Here is a 23,713-nt window from a genome sequence, read left to right on the forward strand (position 1 = left end):
AACTTGGTCATAAGTAAAACATGTCTTACTTACTTTTTGTTAAGTTTATGTCCTAGTATAAAATAATTTTTCATAATGAGGTCCAAATTCACTGAATTTTGGATTGTTTAATTTTGTGAAAATAATACATTGTGATTACACCAGAAGTGTATGTTATATATTCTTTTTTTAAAGGAAAAGAAACATCGAGTGCATTAGTTAATAAAAATGATTTTTAGTCTTTTTGCATTTGATTATTTTAAATTATGTACACGGAGGAGGGGGAAAGTGTGTGTGTTGGGGTGGGGGGGGGAGTGATTGGAAAGTTTGTAACTTGATAAATGTTCATACTTTAAAAAAAAGCACTTTGTTAAAGCTGTTGGAGTTAAAAAAGCTGTTAGAACTCATCGCTAATATATGCTCATTTTAAAAGTGTGAACTATTCTTCTGAACAATCACTATTATTTTTCTACTTTCTTGTTAGGATAGAGACTTGCTGTTGAATATTTGATATTGTACCATATTACAAAAAGACTAAGGTTGATGGATTTTACAAGTCGCCATTTGATCGAAGGGAAACTAATTAAAAGTGTGTGTGTAAGCCTATTGTGAGGGGGTGAGGGCATGGTGGATGGGAGATATGAGGAAGGAGGGGGGGGTTGGTGGAAGCTATGCAGTGGGGCGGGGGAGGGGGATGTGACAAGAAGAGAGTTGCCGGGTGGGGGGGGGGTTGTGTTGATGCAAGCTATGCAGTGGAGGGAATGTGACAAGGGGAAGGGGGCGGGGGGAGGTTGACGAGTATTTGAGTTAATTAGGATAGACTGAGGAGATATTAGTGGAGGGAGGAGGGTAATGATGGACGATGGAAAGTTAGGCCAGATGCTGTTTTGGAAAATTAAGTTTTCTAATTAACTATGGTAAGGATAATACTTTGGATTGAAGAATATAAAATCCAACACAAATTTGAACATCAGGCCAATTTTTGGACAAAAACAGTTGTTCAATCTACAGCCTTGAAGATTGACTTAAATGCAAAGTGCAGAAAGTAACTGAATAGATGAGAGGCCATCGATTTTGAATATACAGTCGTGGCCAAAAATATTGGCACCCTTGCACTTAAAAAACAAAAAAACCCTCAATTTTCTCTCAAAATAAGTTGAAATTGACAGAAGTATTTTGTCTCCACAATTCTTTATTTCACTGTTATTATTACAGACCCTTTGTTTTTGATTCAGAACTTAATATATCCTTTTAAATTAGAAAATATAAAGAAATGGCAATGACAACATTATTGACACCGTCAACTTAATATTTGGTGGCACAGCCTTTGGACAAAATAACTGCAGTCAAGTGCTTTCCTATAGCCATGAATGAGCTTCCTACACCTCTCTACTGGCAGGATGGCCCACTCTTCTTGTGCAAACTGCTCCAGTTCAACCAGGTTTGAAGGGTGTCTTCTCCCAACTGCTGTTTACAGATATCCCCACAAGTGTTCAATGGAATTTGGATCTGGACTCATTGCTGGCCACTTCAGAACAGTCCAGTGTTTTGTCTTGAACCATTACTGGGTGTTTTTTGAAGTGTGTTTAGGGTCATTGTCCTACTGCAAGACCAATAACCTTTGACAGAGACACAGCTTTCTGACACTGGGTTGAACATTGCAGTCCAAAATGCCTCCTTGGTAATCTCCTGATTTCATGATGCCATGTACACATTCAAGGCACCCAGTGCTCGAGGCAGCACAGCAACCCCAAAACGTCACTGAACCTCCTCCATGTTTGACTATAGAGAAGGTGTTCTTTTCTATGAAGGCTTCGTTTTGTTTTCTGTAAACAAAGAGATGATGGGCTTTTCCAAAAAGCTCTAATTTGGTCTCATCTGTCCACAGGACATTCTCCCAGAATGATTTTTGCTTGTTCAGGTGTGTTTTAGCAAACTCCAGTCGGGCGTTCTTATGTCTGTCTCTCAGTAGTGGGGTCCTCCTGGGTCTCCGACCAGAGAACCCCCTTTCATTGAGCTGGTGATTGATGGTGCGAGTTGAATCTGTTTGGCAGTTGATCGAGGTGCTTTCTCCACCATTTTGAACAATCCTTCGCTGTAATCTTCGATCAAGTTTTCTCTTGCGGCCACGTCCATGGAGTTTTGCTATCGTGCCATGAGCCTTAAACTTCCTGATAACATTGCGTACGGTGGACACAGGAACATCAAAATCTCTGGAGATGACTTGTTGCCTTGAGATTGTCCATGCTTGGCTACAATCTTGTGTCTGACCTCTTCACACAATTCTCTGGTTTTCTTTCTTTTCTCCATCTTCATTGTGGTACACACAATGACACAAAACAACAGAATGACTCCTCTTCTCGATTCAAATTAGTTGAATGAGTGATTTTTATATCGCAAGCACCTGCAATCACCACAGGTGAGTTCAATTCCAGAGTAAAGGAGACTCACCTGCTTGAAATCTAATTATTTCTCACAACTTCCAAAAAGGTGCCAATAATATTGTCTGGGCCATTTTAGGATTTCTGTGTAGAATAAGCTAAGATTTCGTTATTTAATCAGATTTTTTTGTTGTTGACCGGGCTCTGAGCAGGACGGGGGGCGACCGGGCTCTGAGCAGGACGGGGGGCGACCGGGCTCTGAGCAGGACGGGGGGCGACCGGGCTCTGAGCAGGACGGGGGCGACAGGGCTCTGAGCGGGACGGGGGAGACCGGGCTCGGAGCAGGACGGGGGCGACAGGGCTCTGAGCAGGACGGGGGCGACCGGGCTCTGAGCAGGCCGGGGGGGGACCGGGCGCGGAGCAGGGGGGGGGGCGACCGGGCTGTGAGCAGGACGGGGGGCGACCGGGCTCTGAGCAGGACGGGGGGCGACCGGGCTCTGAGCAGGACGGGGGGCGACTGGGCTCGGAGCAGGACGGGGGGCGACCGGGCTCTGAGCAGGACGGGGGGCGACCGGGCTCTGAGCAGGACGGGGGGCGACCGGGCTCTGAGCAGGATGGGGGGCGACCAGGCTCGGAGCAGGACGGGGGGCGACCGGGCTCGGAGCAGGACGGGGGGCGACCAGGCTCGGAGCAGGACGGGAGGCGACCGGGCTCGGAGCAGGACGGGAGGCGACCGGGCTCGGAGCGGGACGGGAGGCGACCGGGCTCGGAGCTGGACGGGAGGCGACCGGGCTCGGAGCAGGACGGGAGGCGACCGGGCTCGGAGCAGGACGGGAGGAGACCGGGCTCAAGTGTTTGTTTTAGCATTGAATTCTACAATCTGACACATACAACAAATGAAATGCAATTATTGCAAACTACGCTCCAATAATGATTGTTATTGTCCTTTTTTTTTTCCTGCAAAGTATTTTCTACCACCTGCTGTTTATTTGACTAATTCCCTCAAAGGTGAACCCAAACGCTCAGACCACCTCGATGCTAATCTATCCCTTTACACCCTTCAAACTAGAGATGATGCGTCTTTTTCCAATTTCTGAATTGCAGTACAAATTCGGTAATTTTGCATTTAAAGTCGCAATCTTCTTGTTTTTCAGAATAGCAGAGATGTCGCATCAGGAAGTTGACTGTCTTTGCCGTACTGTCTCCTGGATGCATCGCAGTACGATTTAACTGAAACTGCGAATAATTTCAGATTTATCCACATATATGCCGAGTCGATGTGTCCTTGGTGGTTGTATAGTAATACAAACCGAGATGGTTTCATGCTACACCGATGCCCGGAAGACCCTATGTTTCCCAGTAATCGGATGAGGTTTATCCGAAACACCTGAGTGTGGATCAGGTCTGCAAATTCTTGGCTTTTGTGCTCGGAACATATTACAGAGAACTGTTATGATACCACAGCGATGGTTAGATCTTGTGGTTATCCACCACGATTGAGAGAGGATACCATCCCCATGCTTAAGCAGAATACACAGCTGTCGCTTAAAACTGTAACACCATCTCTACTCAGCTCCCAGCACGTGTCCACAGGTGATTTGAGCAGTGAATCAAACAACTGTTGCCATTTCCCAGCAGTTACCACAAGAGCACCTGAAACTAATTATCTATTATCCGCACAAATTTCTCGAAAGCAAATGAATCACTGTCTATTTATAGTGTAGAGAAAGTATGTATATATTATCATTTACTCCTCCGAGAGGATTTGACCAAGGACGCTAAAACTTTGTGTTCCACCCCTCCCCCCATTTCACTACCCTCGACTACACACAACCCCCCATAAACCATTACAACCACAATACCACCACCACCCCTCACCCCCCTCACCTATCACACCACTCCCCCTCCACTACGGCGGAACATTGACACCTCACAGACACAACGGTGGGACACGGCTCAGACACGGACACACATTGTGTCCTGAGAAAGTATGAAATGGGACTATCCCATAACATGCAGGACACCTGGTCAGGCTGCGACGGTGGGCCAAAGCATTTCTTGCCCATTTTGTCTGCGGTGTCTGCGTGTGCCAGGGTGGTGTCGGCTGTCAGGCGATGACGTGTAATTCTGCTTGAGTAATACAACTAATTTATTAATCAATAAATACAAAATTCCTCCCTTATAAACCGTCAATTGAATAGAAAAACAAAACCTACGAATCTGAAGTGAACATGTGACCAGCGTTTTAATCTTTGACAACACTTCCACCTTCTTCGTCTGAATCGCTCGCATCAGGCTCGAAACGATGCGGCTCCACAATTCCCCCGAAAGCGTTTCCATCAGTAATTTTGTCTCAATAGTTTTTTCAAAATCCCACTGATCAGTTTCAACATTCTGAGAACATTCAGAGTTGCTAATGACTGCGGAATCGGTATCGGAATCCGAGTTCAAAATGCACAGTTTCTCTATATAAAGCACTGATGAGTTCATAATATGACGTCACTGGTGAAATCGAAAATCCACACTTGGACTTTTATTGGCAAAAAAATTCAATTTTTTCCCCCATAAAATTAGACGGTGATTGATTATTCTCAATGGTTTTCAGAAAATAAATTTTTGGGTTTGGGTCCCCCTTTTTTAACCCCCATGCTTTTAGTTGCTCAACCTCTGTTCTGTCCAATACAGGGTTGAAAGGGACACGTTCGGTTTGGGTTCACTGAGTCTCCACCATGGAACACCACGTGGAGGAGTATGTGGAGCTTGAGGAGCATGTAGTTACAGAGGTAAGTCTTTAATATGGTACTAGCAGAAGCCCATGGTAAAAATACCACGACAGAAATTGAAAAAAGTAAACCATTTCTTATTGTGCTGGTTGAATGAGCTCAAAAATCGGAGGTTCAATAAGGAATGCCTTGAGTTGTAATTGTATGCATCTGATGCTTAAATAAGAGAGTAAAATGGGTTGAACAACTAATTGATTTATTCAAAACATTCGATTGGGTAAATCTCGGTTCTAAAGTTTGCACTATCTGCACTTTATATGCGTGAAGATGCAATGTGTTGTGTACAACTTCGTTTTTTATATTATAATTTTCCTGTAAGTTTGGATTAATATGAAGCAATTTTTATTCATTTTGTTTGTCTCTCCAAGGAGCATTTCTGTGTTTTAGAGTGGTACAGACAGACAGCATTAGCCTATTGTATATATACTCAGCAGGTCCCCATGTTATATCCGCCCAATGTAAAATGTGACTACAAGACCTCAACGCCCCCCCCCTTCCTTCACAAACCCCAAGTCATCAACCCCCACTTCCATCTCCCCCACCCGACCCTAAAGCTTCAATCCCTCCTCCCCCCCCCCCACAAATCACAACTTCTCAACGCCCCAACCCCACAACTCCTGTTTGAATAGTTTTGATAGAACGTTATTGACAAATGGGACACATGTAGATTCCATTCATCCGATACCTGCGGTTCATATCGTTGTGAATAAATTATGTAAATAAATGCTTTCCTGTCCTTTGTCCTCCCTCACCGTTTACTTATTAAATACACACATGAAGTCACTTGGTCGCTGAGTGATTTGAGTTGCCCTGATCACAAACAGCTTTAGTTATTATTTGTTCCTTTAAGGACAGATTGTAATTGGGTTCGGGACAAATAGTGTCTGCACGGAAAGCACCCCGCATCCGGTGTGGTGACCACTTGGGCTCGAAACGCCATTTTGGTGGCGGGTGTGAGGACGTATTAGCACGTCGCATAGCTGGCTCAGACATTCCACCGAAGCATGGTAGCACCTGCTTTGGCAACTTGCTTTATACACATCATTTTCTTTCACAATATCATGAGATTCCCGGAATTACTCGGACATAGACCTTCATAACGATGTGGGTTTTCTGGTGTGGTCCTTGGTCAAGTTTTTAATTTTTTTTTTATTTTCCCAAGAGAAAATAGTCGGAAACGGAATGCTGCCTCGATCACTCCCAATAATAAAAAAATAACTCTTGTTTGAAGCAAATACATGTTCAACTGCCCATGCGCATCGATAATACATCTTGGTTATATAGCTCAGATAGATTCCAATTGCACTTAACAGAGGCCTGGAGCATTAGGCCCTACACACTCACAAGTCCCTTGATTCATATCGATTCCAACCTTTCGATATTTGACGATCCTTTTAACAGTCCCATTGGTCATTTTATCCTGAAGGGAAAATTGAAAGGAAGGGCATGGCAATTGTGAATATGACAGCTCCGAAGATGTCTTTGGCTTCGCATAAGACCAACATGGTGGCTATATGATGTCGTTTAATGGGTGGTGTCGTGATACCAAGGAACTACTTGAATGTGGCTGTTAAACATATTGATATATATAGATGGAGGTGGGTTCATTGGGGATTACTTTTGGGACTCCTGGGCTCAGACGTAAACCACTCAGAGACTGTCTGCCTTTGTCCATTACTATCTTATTCGTCTTAACACGTATCACTTCAGGTGGAATGGTATGCTACACAAACGGATGGATGAACCAGCTTATTATTACAGAGATGGATGAACAAAGAAGTGTCAAAATTCCAAAATCATCATATTTTTTTAATTGCAAAGATATCGTGACGTATTTCTGAACAGAAAATAAAAAGAAATTCGGAAGTTATCGAGGCAGTGGTCGGTTGGTTGCCTTATTTACTGGCTATGTTGAATTTTTTTGTCCGATTGAAAATTTAAACTAGAATTTTCCACTGGTTTGGTAATTTGAAGCAACTTTCACTAAATACTTTTTTTCTCTCCGAGTAGTATTTCCTTGTTTCAGGGTGGGACAGACAGAGAGCATCATTAATGTTTTATATATAGTTTAAATGTAGACACAAAACTCCAAGTCTGTGTAAAGTTTTTTTTTTTCCCAATGAAGAAGATTTGAAGCAAATTCATAACTGCATGACTTTGGTGAGTCACGGTCCATGAGGTATGCGCATGGCCTTACAAGTGATGGTTTTTAAAATCCCAAGAGCTTGACAATCTGAAATAAAGAAGGCAACACTTTTGGTTGTACACATTGGTTATCATTGTGTTAAAATAATGATTTATTAACACAACTTTAGAGGTGAGTCAAAGTAGTCTACAAAGGGGAGAGCACCCTTGTTGATGGACTGTAAATGAGGAAAATATTGGCTGGAGTTTGGCAGCAAATTCTACAAGGGTTAATATCAATGCACCAGTGAAACGTGCGAAGAATAGTTGGTGCAAAGCACTTCAATGTCATGTTAAGAGGAATTGGATTTTGGTTGTAGTGTAGTTTGTTGAAAAGTAGAACTCAGACAAATGTTCAGAAGTTTGAAATTGAGTAGGCTGTTGAGTGTCCAAGGAGGATCGGATTAGACTGTGAAACACAATGCAGTTCGGATTGTAGAGATCAATGAGCATTTGGAAAGGAAGAGATGGACAAATCGTTTGGAAGGAAGAGTTTTGAGCTTGTTCGGAATTTCATTTTAATAATCGGGTTTGTAGGTGTTGGTTTTAGCAGTGAAGTATAAATCTGACTTGTACAACAAACTGAAATTTCACAAATTCAAATTGAGATAAAATACACTTCTTTGTTCTTTGCCTAAAGAATGTTTTTATTTTCCTTTAAAAATTTTTTTTATGCCTCTTCACAAGAAGCAGTAAAACTACATTAGTCAAAACTGCACAGTTGATAAACATTGTATATCTGTGCCTTCATTCAAATGGTGTTTCCAATTTTGTAGCTATTTATTGTGTTAATGTTACACTGCTCAAAAGAGAAGGCAAAGGAAAAGAGTGGGACGAATGTTGAACGTGGAAAGTTTTCTGTCAGAGGAAAAACCTTTTGTAAAGTGATCAGGGGAAACATAGCCAGAGCTAATGTAGGAAATCCCAAATGAATTGGGCAAGAATGTTAATAGAGCAGTAAGCATGACAAACATGGTTAATTTCCCATCTCCATTTCAAAAATGTTTAAATGCAGAAGAGCAGATGTTGTGAGCTCAGATATCTAAATAAAGCTCCCTATAACCCTCTGGAAATACTTTTAGAGCAGCAGAATAGATGCCTTCTGTCATGTGACCATCCAAAATGTAACTATCAAAATTGACAACAATAACCTGCTTTGTGCTGTCCTACTATCTATCTGCATTTCTTGTGGCAACTTTTAACAGGAGTCGCGATGGCCTTGGGCCTGAAATTTTGGAATTTTGACACTTCTTCATACGTCTGTCGATATAATAATAATAATAAGCTGGTTCATCCATCCATTTGTGTGTAATATTCCATTCCACCTGAAGTGATAGATACATGCTAAGGCAAATAAGATAGTAATGCACAAAAGCAGACAGACTCTCTGAGTGGTTTACTTCTGAGCCCAGGAGTCCCAAAAGCAGTCCTCAACGCACCCACATCCAGCTATATATCAAGACATATAACAGCCACATTCAAGTCGTTCCTTGGTATCACTGCAACACCCATTAAACGGCTTTAGGCCCGCATTGCGACGGTTTTGGGTCCGATTCACGACGGCTTTGGGCCCGAACAGTTTCCTTTTTTTTCCAGCTTTGCCAACACAGATAGCTGCATATTTTCCACCCGGACCTTGGTGGGTTTTTCGATCCTCATAGTGCAGCAGGTTTTTGTACCCTGGTCGCGCAGCAGCTTTTTGGACCCTGGTCGTGCGGCGGGTTGAGGGATGGAATTCTTTAGTGTCCATAACGTGAACCTGGGTAGTCTCAGCAGATTTGCAGAATTTGGTGAAGATCAGTGAAGCCGTTTTCCATTCTATAATGTTCAGACATACGTACATCATGTCAGGTGAGGTATGGGAGCATGCGCCTGAGCAGCTCGTCGCTGCGTCCACTTTCCGCCGGAGCTCCGTGGGCCTCCGTCTGACCATACCCGAGGCAGATGCCTGGCCCATCCCCATCTTGAGATGCTGATCAACCTGCTACAAACATGAGGTACTTGGTCAGCCCATTGGCCTCCTCCACTCACGAGACTCCCTTGCTGAGAGAATCTGGTGAGCAGGATCAGCGTCAGGAAAACGAGCCACATGTCCATACAGCTGCAGCTGACGCTCACGGACGAGGCAAGTCACAAATATTATTTGAGTTTCTCAGCAACCGCTCGTTGGATACAAAGTCGGACCAGCGATAGCTAAGGATTCTCCGAAGAGACCTGGTACCAAAGGAATTAAGTCTCTGTCTCAAATCCCTGGTCAGAGTCCAAGTCTCACATCCATAGAGCAAGACTGGAAGCACTAAGGACCTGAAGACTCAGGCTTTTGTTGTCCTGCACAGCTACCGACAGCTACACCCCATGATCCATTGAATCCATGACTCCCCAGGCCCAACCCAGACATCTATTGACCTCTGGCTCACAGCCAGCAGAAACATGAATATCACTGCCAAGGTAAGTGAATCTCTCTGTGACCTCAACATCCTCGCCACAAACAGGTACGGAAAGATAGCAGCATCCAAGATGTCATTGAAAGCCTGGATCTTAGGAACGTGTAATCCCAGTGGCTCTGATTCCTCATTCAGCACCTCGAGGGCTTCCAAAAGGATATCCAGAGTCTCCACAAAGATGACTGCATCATCTGCGAAATCAATGTCAGACATCTTGACATTCCCAAACGCTGCACCACAGCTTGATCTCTCTGACATCCTCCCCAGAATCCAGTCCATACAAGCGCTGAAAAGTGTGGGGCCAGTACACACCCCTGACGAACTCCAGACGAAACAACTGGAAATAAGTCAGAGATGGTACCACCACACTTCACAGCACTCTCAGTACCAGAGTATAGTTCAGACATCAGATTGATCAGTCTTGGTGGCACCCCATGAAGACCAAGAATCCTCCAGAGAGCATCCCGATTCGCTGAATCAAATGCTTTGCAGAGATCAACAAAGGCTGCAAGCAGCCCCTACTGAAACTCGTCTGCGTTTGGTGAGGACCTGAAGAGCAAGGATACGGTCAATCATTGACCTCTTTAGTGTAAAGCCTGACTGCTCTGGGTGCTGGTGCTCAAGCAGATGGTGGCAAACCTTGTCAAGAATTATCTGAGCAAAGACCTTGCCCAGCACTGAGAGCAGCGTCACCCCTTTGTGGTTTTTGCGGTCCTGGTGATCACCCTTCCCTTTACAGAGAGAGACAACAAGGCCCCTCTTCCAGTCAGTTGGGATGATGCCTGTGTTCCATGCAGAGCACAGAACTGCAGGTAACGACATGAGTTCAGCATTTCCAACAGCCTCGAGAAGTTCATCATGGATGCTACAGATCCTGTGAGCTTTACCCCATTTCAACCGGTTCACCGCAGCCTATGTTTCCACAAAGGAAGGTGGATCACAGTTCGAACTGGAACTTGGTGGAGTGCATACCTCCGCCACGTAATGCCTGATCCATGATAACATATCATGCTCTGCAGGACTATATCGTTTTTGGCCCTCTCGATAGTGAAGAATCACTTAAAAAAATTAAATAATTCTCATATCCAGATCCAGATTCCGATCTTCACCAACATCGAATCGATTCGTCCTTGCGAGACACTCGACCTGTCCACCAAGTTTCGTCCGAATCCATCCACACCTTTCTGAGATATAATGCTATATATAATTTTTAGCTCCATCTCTCAATGGTGAAGAATCATTTAAAAAATTCTAGTAGCCTGATTCGGATCTTCACCAAAATCGAATCAGTTCATCCTTGTCATACACCGAACATGTCTACAAAATTTCATGCTTATCCGTCCACAACTTTTTGAGATATCCTGTACACAAACAGACGGAAAAGTGTGAAAATATAACCTCCTTCACCTTAGGTGGCGGAGGTAATTAACGAATTTTAGTGTGATATATTGCAAACATACATACATACATACATACATACATACATACATACATGGAATTAATGAATTTTGGTGTGATAGAGGAAAGGTGTATGCAATTGGAGAACTTTATGTGCACTGATATTGTGAGTATCTGATTGGCAGGGAGAGGAGGTTGAAGCGAAACACAAGGTCACGAAACAAACGTTCAAAGAAGGGGATGTGACGAAGACAGTCACCATCACAGAATCCATAACACCTATGCAGGTAAAATTCTCTCACTCTGCAGTGATCTCTTCGTTAATTGAACTCTGCATAAGCCTTCCAGAAACCCGTTTTGGCATGGTTTTCAAAAGGTCATTTAACAGCATCCCAAAAGTGCTCTCAGAAAAGAAAATTTTAAAGAATGTACAATAAATCAACAATATGGTGCCACAGGTTAAACTGGAACATCAGGGAGCAGAGATTGTGGAAAAACAGCCTGAGGTGAAGAAAACTGTGATTGTTGAAAAGGAGAGCAGCAAACTTAGTTTGCCTTTAAAACAATGCAAGAAGATGCAAGAATTGCAGAGTGAGGTATGTTGAATCGTGTTGAGTGAATAACCTGAGAAGTTTCAATATTGGATGGTGCTAATTGCATTCTGAAAATGTTTTGTTCTGCAGAGGTTATACCGGCAGAAGTATGAAGAGAACAAAGCAAAGAATTTGCACGTAGGAACAGACACGCCAGAGTTGAGAAAAATCAAGAAGGCTCAAGAAAACATCAGTGATGTGTGTAATGAGTTTGACTTGTTGGTTTTATTCTTTACTTTTGTTCCTATTTTCTGTTGTTTGTCTCACTCATCAGGCATTATGTAGATCATTCTCTTTCTCTTTCTCTCTTGCTTTCCATTTTGATTCTCTCAGTTAAAATACCACAAGGACTGGGACAGCATGAAGACTCGAGTCCACGTGACTGGTGATGCTCGGGATGTACAGCATGCCAAAAAAGTGTCTAAAATAGTGAGCAAGGTAAGGACACACAAAGGTGTGCACAGGAAAACACACGCACGCACGCACGCACGAAAGGTGACACGTACATGGGTGATTTAAAAATATTTGCACCAAACAAAAAATTGGCAGAACAACTGAAATTAGTGAAACGGCACTCTGATGATATCCAAATGGAATTTGGTCTAGATAATTGTGCCAAGTGCACGTTTGTACAAGGTGGACCAATAAAAACATACAACATAAAAATCGACCTCGATCCAACAATACAGGAGCCAGACGAGAGGGGGAGCACTCGGGAGAGTGCAAAACCTCCGCTGCCAATACTGCTGGGTCACTCAAGTGAACCTTATATCTTATTCATTAAATATGATGTCAACAGTGCTGACAGAGTTATAGTTCTTTTCTCCAACATATTTTTTTTTTGGGGGGGGGGGGGGAGGTAGTTGGAAATCACTTAAAACATGTAGAAATGCAAAAAAAAAGAAATCGAAATTTTGTTGAAAAAACAGTTGCAAAAATTTTTTTCTCTAACTTTTTGGGGGGGGTTGGAAATCACTAAAAACATGTATAAATGCAAAAAAAAAAAATTTTTTCTCCAACAATTTCTTTGGGGGGGGGGACCAAGTCCAAAATCTAATGGCATGATCCTTGGACCATACCTAACCCCCCCACCAAGTTTCGTCGAAATCCGTCGAGGAGTTTTTCCGTAATACTGTTCACAAACAAACAGAAAAGGGTGAAAACGGTAACCTCCGATCTTCGATGGCGGAGGTTAACAAATGAGACGTCCTACAAATTCATTGGAGAAGAAGGCGGCCACCAAATATGTCACCAAAAAATGCGTGAAACGATCGCCAAAGAATACGTGCGAAGAATGAGGCTGATCCTGAAAACATACCTCTCCCAAAGGAACAAAATCAAAGCCATAAACCAAATAGCAGCACCAGTGTTCCAATACAGCTGCGGAATAGTAAACTCTCCACAAGCGGAAATCAGTAATTGAGATATGAGAACAAGGAAAATGTTCTAAAATCAATGCATCCCGAGAATGTACCTGCCAAGGAAAGAAGGAAGTGGCAACCTGATGGAACTCGATCAAGTACACAGAGCGATGACTGTAGGATTAGCACAGTATGTAAAAAGTTCAATGGCTTACCAAATACAATTTGTACACAAGCATGAACACAAGCCAGAAAAGGAATCTCTCACTCACCTTGCAAAAAAAACCTCCAAAAACAGGTGCGAATAGAAGATGTCACGCACCAAACCAAAACAGAAACAAATACACCCTTAAAGATTGCAAAAAAGACAAAAGAACAACACAAGATAAAATACCACCAGATATATAGTGACAACTGGGAGAAAGACAAAAGAGCAGGGAAAGATGTCAAAAAGAGTTGGGTCGATTGGGGATAGATAACGAAGGATCATTGGAATGGCTAAGAAGATGTCAGCTTAATTGGGATGGAAAACAAATCATTATAAATGCCAAGACCAAGGACACTACACGAATGGCTTTAAATAAAAAAAATGGCAGGACCGAGCTAATCGGACAAGTGTGGCTTTTCCAAGGTAGATACAGAAAGCACGAGTCATCTCCTATTGGGATGTAAAAGACTCATGTCAGAACAGCTGTACACACAAAGACACAACAATGCATGTAGAGTAATCCACTGGCACATCTTCAAACATTTCAATATCCCAGTTTCACAAAATTCATGCAAACACGAACCAAAAGCAATAATTGAAAACAATGAAATAATGCTCATGTATGATCTGATGATCCTATGCAGTGTGAACATACGAAACGGAGCACTGCGACTGGACATAGTACTGAGATACAAAAAGGAAAATAAGGCATTGTTAATTGAGGTTTCTGTACCCAGAGATTTTGGTCTAAATACTGCAAAAATCAAGATAATGACCAAATAGCAAGACCACAAGAATGGAGTGAAAACATCTTGGAAGCTGAAGGGTGCTGACTGTAGCGGTGATACTTGGAGCAATGTGAATGATTAAGAAGAACCTCACAAAGGTCCTACAAACCATTCCTGGGAACATTACCAGAAAACGAATTGCAGTTTGAGGCGCTGTCCACAGGGCTCAGTGATGATCCTGAAAAAGAGCCCTCGGGAACAAAACTCTGAGAACAACACAACTTCACAATTCAGCCCATGAATCATGATGGATAGTTCTGGGAGGACTGTTCCCCCTTCTGAAACCTGAATTATGGAGACAACAATCGACGACACACGCGCACACACTGATGCAAGTTTTCTTATATACTGTATGAAGAAAGTTGAATGAAATCTGTTTCATGTACTAATTCAGTTTGAAGAATATATTTCAAAAAAACTTATGCGCGCATGCATAAGCTTATTGAAAATTTTTTTTTTCTTCCCTCTGGTTGAGTACATTAAACAGATTTCATTCAACTTTACAAGACACAAAATACTTGTATTTTACATTGCATTGCTGATAACTGTTGTAGTGGAATATATATGTTAATAAATCGATTCCTTGCACTGTTTGCCTCAGATACTGTACAAAGAGACGTATGAGGATATGAAGGACAAATACCATCTCCCACCAGACTCCCCTGAGCTCGTGCAAGCCATGAAAAATTCCCAGCTGTTCAGTAAGGTGGGACTTTATTCTGTCCAAGAAATGATTATGCGTCAGATATTACAACAGATAACCACAGATGATGTTGGACAGAAACTGTGACTATGAATAGAAGTCAAATAATTCGGCATATCTAATCATCTAATTCTCCCTCCCACGCACTACGTTTTCAGCCATATATATATTGGATGGTCATCACTTTAATTGTGTTGCTTAACCAGGGGCAGACTGAGCAGTCTGGCCTGTGCTCAAAAGAAAAAAATATAAAAGGTTTCCGTCATTCAGAAGGTGATTTTAGATTGTATATTTAAACATAGTGGATTCATTGTTGAGGGTTGAAAGTGGATTTTGATTGATTCCTCAAAAAATATGCAGTAAAGTAATTTATTGATGTTCAACGAAACGTTTTACCTGCTTTAAACGAACAACATTTACCGCTATTAAAGCTACAGTTTCAAACTTTACAGAAAATGGTTAATAACCATGAAATGTGTGTTGCAAAGAAACTGGGTTTGTGCCTTCTTTGTCCATAAAATTATGAACTGTCTTTACTGGTATGTTTTGTTAATCTTGTAGAGAAATACCAGTGTTCAACAGGTGAGGGTGCGAATTGACTCAGTCGGTCTGAACGTCCCGCTATCTCCTTTATTTTACATCGTACGGCAAAAAGTAACCATTTGTTTTTCTCGGCAAAATCTTCAGCTCAATGACACTTAGAAATATTAATTTTTGTCCGTGTGAATTTTATGATATACTATTTCAGGCCGTTTGCCTGGAACATTCCGTGACACTTGTACTCTGCAACACGAGGTGCACCAGTTTCTGGTTCGTACGTTATGCTATATTTGTTTTAAATTCCTGTCTCGTTATTGTTCTGCATATTTCTGCACAAATGTTTGTTTTGGCAAACTTTCATTTTTTGCAGAAAGTCACATTCAAAATTTGGATCTAAGGGTCCCAAAGACCCCCTTTGCCAGTGGGCCCAGAATACCGTCAATCCGCCCCTGTGCTCAACTACGAAGTTGCAATGATGAAGGAAGAGTTCAACTTGAGCTTTCACAATAAGTGAATGTCATCAACCACCAGAACTAACTGGGATTTTGTTCATTGTCAAAGTCTCAACCCAAACTTTTTGTCTCATGATAGCTTTCACATCTTACTGAACAAAGCATGTGTGCTGTGCCAAAATATGCTCGCTAATGTGGACCACAACACATCCTTATGACAGTTCACAATATCCTCCAGAATTCATTCTGTATTTCTGTTGGATGTTTGTGGGACTCCTCAGGTGTGTGGAAGATGGTGTGTATGTGAGGATGTCAAGTGTGCAGGTGATGAGGTCTTTTGTTTTGTATAAAGTTATTACAAGAAAATCTAGAAACAGTGAGCCCATCATGTCTATACTTTATCCACAACTCGTTACCTTAATCAATCTATTTATTTATTTTGTATGTACTATTGCTGTTACGACCATTAAACAACTTGAATTTAATATCAATAAATTGGGAATTTTGCCAAGGCACCCAGAACACAATGCCCTAATCTTTTTGAGATCCTGGGACATCTTTCACAAATGCAGACTGGACGGCTTTCATCCTTCGTCCTTATCCAAAGAGAGACACTGGCCCTGCTGACATTACAACAAAACAACAATTTTTAATTGGGACTCTGTCGGGGATCCAGCCCAGACTAGACCACTCAATGCTGAGTGCCCTATTCTCTGAGCTGTCTCACTTTGGAGGGGTGTACATCCGATTAACCTTACACACACAGCTCCTTGCGTGTTTGCCACTGCATCTCAGAATACGAATGCAATAAGATGCATAAAATCGGCCATTTCAATATAAAGGATGGTCTCATGCTGAGCATTGCCACTTGATTCCATGGTTTATGATCCAGGGAATCGAAGTTCAAATCCCAAAGACCATTATGTGTTTGTCCATAATCTCCTATACCATTCTTGTAATTCATCGAGATGTCAACCCAATGTATTTTGTACTGCATGTGATTTTTGGACAACCTCATGTGTAAGCATTGGATCTCTGTTAAAAAATTTTTTAGAAAATTTCACATTAAATGCATAATCAATCATCTTTGGTATAAATGATTCATTGCAGTCCTCATTTACTGAAAAGGTATTGTTTTTTGTTTTTTGTTTTTTTTAACCAGATTGCGTACAATGCCGACTACGAGGATGAAAAGGCATCCATACTCCCATATTATGACAGCCCAGAGCTGCGCCGTGTGGCAAATGCACAGCGTGCACTCAGTGAGGTACGTCATCTGAACAAGTGCATTTTCTCTTGCATCAAATTCCTGATGAACACAGACGAATGATTGATTGTACGTGATTGCGTCAGTATCTGATTTCTTTGCATTTTACACCTTCAGGTTAAGTACAAAGCTCAAGCGGCAAAGACAAGAAATTTTACCTTTGTAGTGGAACGTGGGGACTTCCTACAGGCAAAGAAAAATGCCAACAACTTGAGTGACGTAAGGCACACATTAGCAGTCAAAAGTCCTGTGTATTTGTGTTATTTTAACTCTCGTGTTGCTATCATTGTGTAGCTCCACTCATTGATTCATGAGCTTCAAAATCAATCGGGCCAACAAAAACGCTCATTTTCAAGGAAGAACGTATTTGGTCGAAGAAGTCTAAGTTTGTGCAAGAAAGAATGAAACGAGGACAAAAGCATGAGATTTGTCATTTTTTTTTTACAGTTATCCCTTCATTGACCCTCATCAATCTTCTCATGTCATGATAGAGAATAGATCTTGCAGCAGAACATACACCAATGAAATGTGACATCTTTGCAGAGCTGTTCTTGTCAGAGAGCCACAGTTTATGTTTGGTGTGTACATCTTTCAGTAGGTTATAGATGACTGGACCATTGTCATCAAACCAATCCTTGTTCTTTCCATGTTAGTAACTTAGAACTTCAGGCAGCGTTTCATATACTCCATCATGGATTTCTGCCCATTTATAATCTAATATCGGTGACAGGAACCGTGATGTGGTGCCATCTTCATCCTTCAAGGAAATCTTACAACAAAGCTCCTCAGACACATGAGGCTCCTTACACTTTGTAATATAGAGCTTCTTCAGTGGAAGTTTCCTTTGATGCCATTGTGGTTTCTGTGTAGTTTGTTGGAGTTTAGTCCTCAGGTGATGATGACCAGTGAGGTGGGGTGCAGATGTACCTTACATGACCCGAGTGAGATTCACGTAATACAAGTTGTGTCGACAAACGATAATAACATCAATCAAATGCCAATGGCTTGCCAAGTTGTCCATTATTTATTGGCCTGCTGGAAGATGGTGTTTTGTGATACAAAGCTGATGTTCAGAGCACTTAGAAAGAAGAAGCATGCCGTTGCTGTTTTTTTTTTTTTTTTTTTTTAACCAATTCCATGATATATAATCATGATATATTCCAATCTTTTTGTTGTTGTGCTGTTTTTGCCTTTTTTTTTTCTTGCCATTGTGATGTTGAATTGCAAATAATATGTTTTCGCAAAATAAATTTTCTCTTCATTTTTGTGTTGTTTTTTCTTTTTTTTTCCACGAATTCTGGCCAAAGTATTCACTGCTGTATTTTCAAGATCTGAATAGATCTGCCCCCACAAAACCAACCATTTCCTGAAACTTTGATTTCATGACATTTTCTCGATCATTAAAGGTTGTAACAGTTTCTAACAAATAGTTGAGAAACTGTTATCCAGTTGAAGAGAATTTTGGGCTGACGATTATCGAACTTTATTGTTCCACCTCTCAATTGACATCATGAACTGTGTTGAAGACGATTGTTTGTGTGTAATGATAAAATACCTATGGGGAGTGGGATGTCCTGTAATGGTTCTCTACTACATTTGGAATTAGTTTTGAGACAAACTGATTTGGTGGATCTGCTTTCCCACTAACTTACCACAACCCTATGCATCTGCAGTTGAAGTACAAGGAAGTGTATGAAAAGGAGATGAAAGGCAAGTGGGCGGAGACACCTTGCTTTGACATGGCTGTTGCTAAACGGAATACTGATTATGCAAGCACAGTGAGTAACTTTTCATGTTTGCTTTCTCCTTCTTTTATAAAGATAATAAAAGAATCCACAGGTATAAGAATGCCTGTGAACACCTGCACATTAACATATATTTCACCAGGTTTTTGAAGCCTGATGTCTGCTTAGTGGTTGGGGTGGTTGACTTGGGATCCTCGGGTCCTGAGTTCGAGCCTCCTTGGCTGCTGAATTAATACCAGGTGGGGTTGACTCAGCCTTTCATCCTTCCGAGGTCGGCAAAATGAGTACCAGTGTACTGGTAATAGGGACTCTGCATCAGCGGCATAGCTGTGCCCCTAATCAATGATGCAACTAGCAGCCATAAGGCTGCTCTCGAAAGAGAGAGACCATGTTTTTTGCAAAATGGTTAAAGTTCATTGTTGATGAGATTCACCAGTCAAATCCCATGTGAAGTGATCCTTCACAACATTGGTGCAGCAAGGTACCTCATGAACAACAGCCCAATCGATGTAATATTGTCAACAGCAGAATTTTACAATTGTAAGCATTGTCATTTATACGAAGATCATCTCCACCACCGAAGGTGGAAGGAGGTTATGTTTTCACCTCTGTCTGTCTCTGTCTGTCTGTCTATCGGTCGGTCAGTGTGTGCAGGATATCTCAAAAAGTTATTGATGGATCTGGATGAAATTTGGTGGAGAAGTTTGGTGTGTGACATGGATGAACTGATTTGATTTTAGTGAAGATATGAATCCGGATCCATCAACTAGAATTTTTTCAGTGATTCTTCACCATTGAGAGTTGGGGCCAAAAACGACATATAGCATGATATCTCAAAAATGTTTTGGGCCTGATATGTTCTCGTGGATCAGGCATTGCATGGTGGAGGGATGCGCTCCACTGAGTATCCTTCTAGTTCTAATTGTCTTCATATCTCGTTGGAAAACTCTTCTTTGTTTGTAATCCCATGTCAAAATGGTATTCATGTTTTATCTGAAAAACATGCAAGTCTGAATCTTCCGTCAGCCACAACCAAGACATATTTGATTAATGGCATGTATTTTCTGTTTTGTATCGTGCAGAATAAATACAAGATGCAGTGGGAGAAAGAGAAATCCAAACGAATATACATTGGACCTGATGCCATTCCTGTGGTTGCTGCGAAGAAGAACAGGAAAATAGCTAGTGAGGTCAGGCCCGAAGATTTCATCCACGTTAATCTGGTTTTGATATATTTACCCTCGTTTCTTGCTTTCACTTCTGAAGTGTCTGTTTAATAACAAACGTTTAAACATTTATCTCTTTGCACCACAGTTAGAGTACAAGAAGGATTTTGTAGCACAAAAAGGGAAAATGATTGGAGCTTTGAGTATCAAAGACGATCCAAAACTGAAGCATTCCATGCACGTTGCACAGATACAGAGTCCGGTAAGTCTTGGTGGGAAATTTTTAAATCTAATATGGCCAACTTTTCATGACCTTGCTCAAAATGTTACTCTGCTTCATCCGAGGTGGATGCAATTGGTGCTGAATAATTTTACCAACGATGTATATCATGAACGACTCTTCATCGGCAGAAGGAAATGTCCTTCATGTTTGATTCACAAGAAAACTCCCTCTAAAAGGTTGTGTCTATGACTGATGAAAAACTGAGCAGGCAAAACTAATTGCATCCCCTCTCCTTTTCCTGCATGTTCTTTATATAATTCTCATACCCAGAATGTATAGAGTGTATGATTTAATTGTGCTTATTTATTGTTGTGTACCAGGGGCTTGTTTCGGGAGTGCTATTGAGTAATTGGAACAGGAATGATAACTGTGCTATGTGCTTCCCAACATGAGATGCAATGAGTTGGGGGTTTTTGGTTATAGGAACAGTGCGGCTGTGCTCGGGCGTTCTGGGAGTTAAATAGCAGGAATATTAGTGGCAGTTAAACGCTTTTATAATTCATTAACAGCAAGTTAAAATGCTCCCGATCATTACAGTGTTGGCGACAATCTAATGTAACATGGCTAACATCTAACGTGGCAGACAAAATCTTACTGGCTGATTTATTTTGACTACTCTCTTTTTTTCTTTTTTTTTTTTCTCTTGGCCTTTCACCTTTTTAACCCGGTAAGTCCAAGTTCAAGTCAGCCCCCATGGCGACCTTCGTCGGTCATGGATCATGTGTCGTAACAGTCACCGTATTGATGGATTTGGTAGCAATTCCAAGATGGCGATGTTCTGCGTCTTTGCTGGAGTACAAGTGATGTCGGTTTGGACATCCAAGTTCCTTTTAAAAACTGAATGTAATGTAAAAACACTTTTGTGCTATGTCGTTGGTTCTACTTTACCTTTATATAGATAATAGTTTGTCACAGAACACTTAAAATATGGGTCACCACATAAAATTTCTGCAGTGTGTTCTGACAATGAATCCCCAGTATTTTCCCAGAATGAGTACGGTTCATCATTCCAAGATCAAATTCAATATAATTGGGGGTTGTTTGCATCCCGAGGAGTGCAAATGGAATCGATGTCTTGATGATTTATTCACCAGGAAGCCACTTGTCCATCATAACACCTCATAATGTGATGTCACAGTGAACTGCTTCAGTTTATAAACGATAATTTCAATTAATCCTCTCCTTAGGCACTATATAGGAAGGATTACGAGGAGAAAAAGACCAAGTATCATACACCCCTGGACATGATCGCCGTGGAGCAGGCCAAGAAGGCTCAGGCACTTGTGAGCAATATTGACTACAAGCACATGATACATCGGTACATGATGCCTCCAGACAATATAGCTTCCAGGTTGGCCAAGAATGCTTACGAGCTGCAGAGTGATGTGAGTATCGGTGTGTATTCATGTATTATTATGAAAATGAATCGGGAGTTAACGAAGGATTAATTATTAATTGTTTTTTTCATAATTAATAATAAGGCTGTTTTGTAATCCCAGTTATAAACAACCAGGATCAGCAGTGTAGAAAGGTCCTTGTTGCCCTTGCCTCTGTGTCTGTCTCTTTTCCTTCTCTTTTTCTCTGTAGTTAACATTCTCCACTGTAATTTCTCACCTCCCCACGTAACCATCAAAATAGCGGTTCCACGTGTGCCAAAACCATATGACCGCATGAAAATGGCGTGTCCACGACAACAGCTTCAACCACATTCCATTGAAATGGTGTGTTTACGTGAGTGCCCTCAGAGGGGGTTGCTTTGACCAGGCAAAGATGTGAGCAACTTCATTGCTGCGGGAGCATGTTCATGACTCTTGTAGGGCTGGGGGGGAGCCTAATTGCAGAGGGAATGCGGCAGTGGCGATATATGCCACCGGCAGAGAAGTTCCATAGGAGTGCCAAGAGAAGGGTTTGTCTAGTTTGAGGTTCAAATGAGTGTGTGCCTTGTACTTGTGGTGCCACTCCGATCGTAGGTTGGCAGACGCCAGCTGGCTGAATTTTTCGGGGTCAAGATGTTCAACACACTCGTATTTTGCAGCGTTGTATCGGTCCAGTTGGCTATGTGTGTCTTCACGAAAACATCATAGCATTTGTCGGCTGAAGCGTGCTGTGATGTCCTTTTCCAAAGGCAGAATTCACTGCTGACCTGCAGTTGATGCTGTTCGGGCAAAGGTCCTGGTGTCGGCGCTGGTGCAGGAAGTTCAGTTGTTCTCCGACGGCGGCATGGCACAACGCGGATCGTTCCCATCGGCGAGTTCAGTGAAGCACGTGGCGCTGAAAGTTTGTACGTAGATAACGAGAAATAGGCAGCTCAGGAGACATATTTGTACTGCGAGTAAACGCACACTGAGCTTAAAATAATAAAATTCTTCATTAAATCCCTGACATTTCAGAAGACCACCATCTTCTGTTCTCAGAGGTAAAAAAGTTGAAACCACCGCACGTGCAGCTGCAGAGACGTTAACTGTTCTTATGTCCAACGGGAATGGCTGCGTGTTGCGATTAGGCTGCGATGGGGACCGATCAGCGTGAGGTTTGGGACGGATTTAATAAACAGTGGGATTGGAGGGTAAATTTGCTTCCGGATTAGATGTTTGGGTCACAGTTTCGGTGACACGTGTTCCACGTCTGATCTGGGTTTGTGTATTGTGTTTGGCCTTCGCACCTGCGGGTGGGGATTGTGGGCGATTGTCACAAAACAGCAGAATTTTGGAGCAGCCGTGGAAACCACGATCTTCACGTTACCAACGGATGATGGAACCAAATATCGGATCTGTGCACATCTTACCAACATGCTTGCAGATGTCGAGCAACATCATTACATCACAACCAAAGAGAAACTCATCCGACGCAGCCTCCGCCAGGATGCTGATATCGTCATCGTACTGGCAGAGAAAGGCCGGGAAGCGGTAATTATGAACGACACAGACTACAATCACAAAGCCTCAACATTACTCAACGATGAGAACACTCCAGAGGAGGGCTCACACACCATGACCTGAGGAACTGGCCAAAACGGTAGTATTACTGTACGTCGGCAATACTTCGGAGATTACCAACTATTTGCTGCAACCATTTGGAATCCGGGTCGCACACAAACCTCGGACAACACTCCATGCTCAGCTGTCTAGGCCCAAAGACAGGGTGAATAGACGTGACAAGACGAACGTGGTCTACTAAGTCCACTGTCGAGACTGTGAGGCCAACTATGTGGGCCAGACGTCCAAGCGACTCACAGCACCAGCAGGCTGTAGCACGTAGAGACGAGCTTTCGCTGGTGGCATCACATTCTCATAATCTACATCACACCTTCGTGTGGGAAAACACGAGAGTGAAAACCTCGGCACCTGGCCGGGCCAGCTGGAAAATTATCAAAGTATGGCTTTCGGGCACACGGTTGATTAACCGTCACGTTGACTTTCATGCTGCCTATCGAGGATT

General features: G+C 42.2%; 1 protein-coding gene across 5 annotated transcripts in view; it reads left to right on the plus strand.

Moving 5' to 3' along the window:
* The window catches only part of LOC147027319 (nebulin-like), a 247,279-nt gene that overhangs the window by 163 nt on the left and 223,403 nt on the right, over positions 1–23,713 (plus strand). For all 5 annotated transcript variants that reach the window (XM_085876653.1, XM_085876654.1, XM_085876655.1 and 2 more), the window contains exons 2-13: positions 5,046–5,143; positions 11,355–11,456; positions 11,628–11,765; positions 11,853–11,960; positions 12,096–12,200; positions 14,721–14,825; positions 16,977–17,081; positions 17,199–17,300; positions 18,755–18,859; positions 19,909–20,016; positions 20,141–20,254; positions 21,463–21,660. In XM_085876653.1, the coding sequence (XP_085732779.1) occupies positions 5,090–5,143; positions 11,355–11,456; positions 11,628–11,765; positions 11,853–11,960; positions 12,096–12,200; positions 14,721–14,825; positions 16,977–17,081; positions 17,199–17,300; positions 18,755–18,859; positions 19,909–20,016; positions 20,141–20,254; positions 21,463–21,660 (1,344 nt within the window). In that variant the 5' untranslated portion in view covers positions 5,046–5,089. The remainder of the gene's footprint in view (positions 1–5,045; positions 5,144–11,354; positions 11,457–11,627; positions 11,766–11,852; positions 11,961–12,095; positions 12,201–14,720; positions 14,826–16,976; positions 17,082–17,198; positions 17,301–18,754; positions 18,860–19,908; positions 20,017–20,140; positions 20,255–21,462; positions 21,661–23,713) is intronic.

Source organism: Eptatretus burgeri, chromosome 4 (genome assembly GCF_056783735.1).
Source record: "Eptatretus burgeri isolate ZD-2024b chromosome 4, Ebu_testis_v1, whole genome shotgun sequence".
Lineage (NCBI taxonomy): Eukaryota > Metazoa > Chordata > Myxini > Myxiniformes > Myxinidae > Eptatretus > Eptatretus burgeri.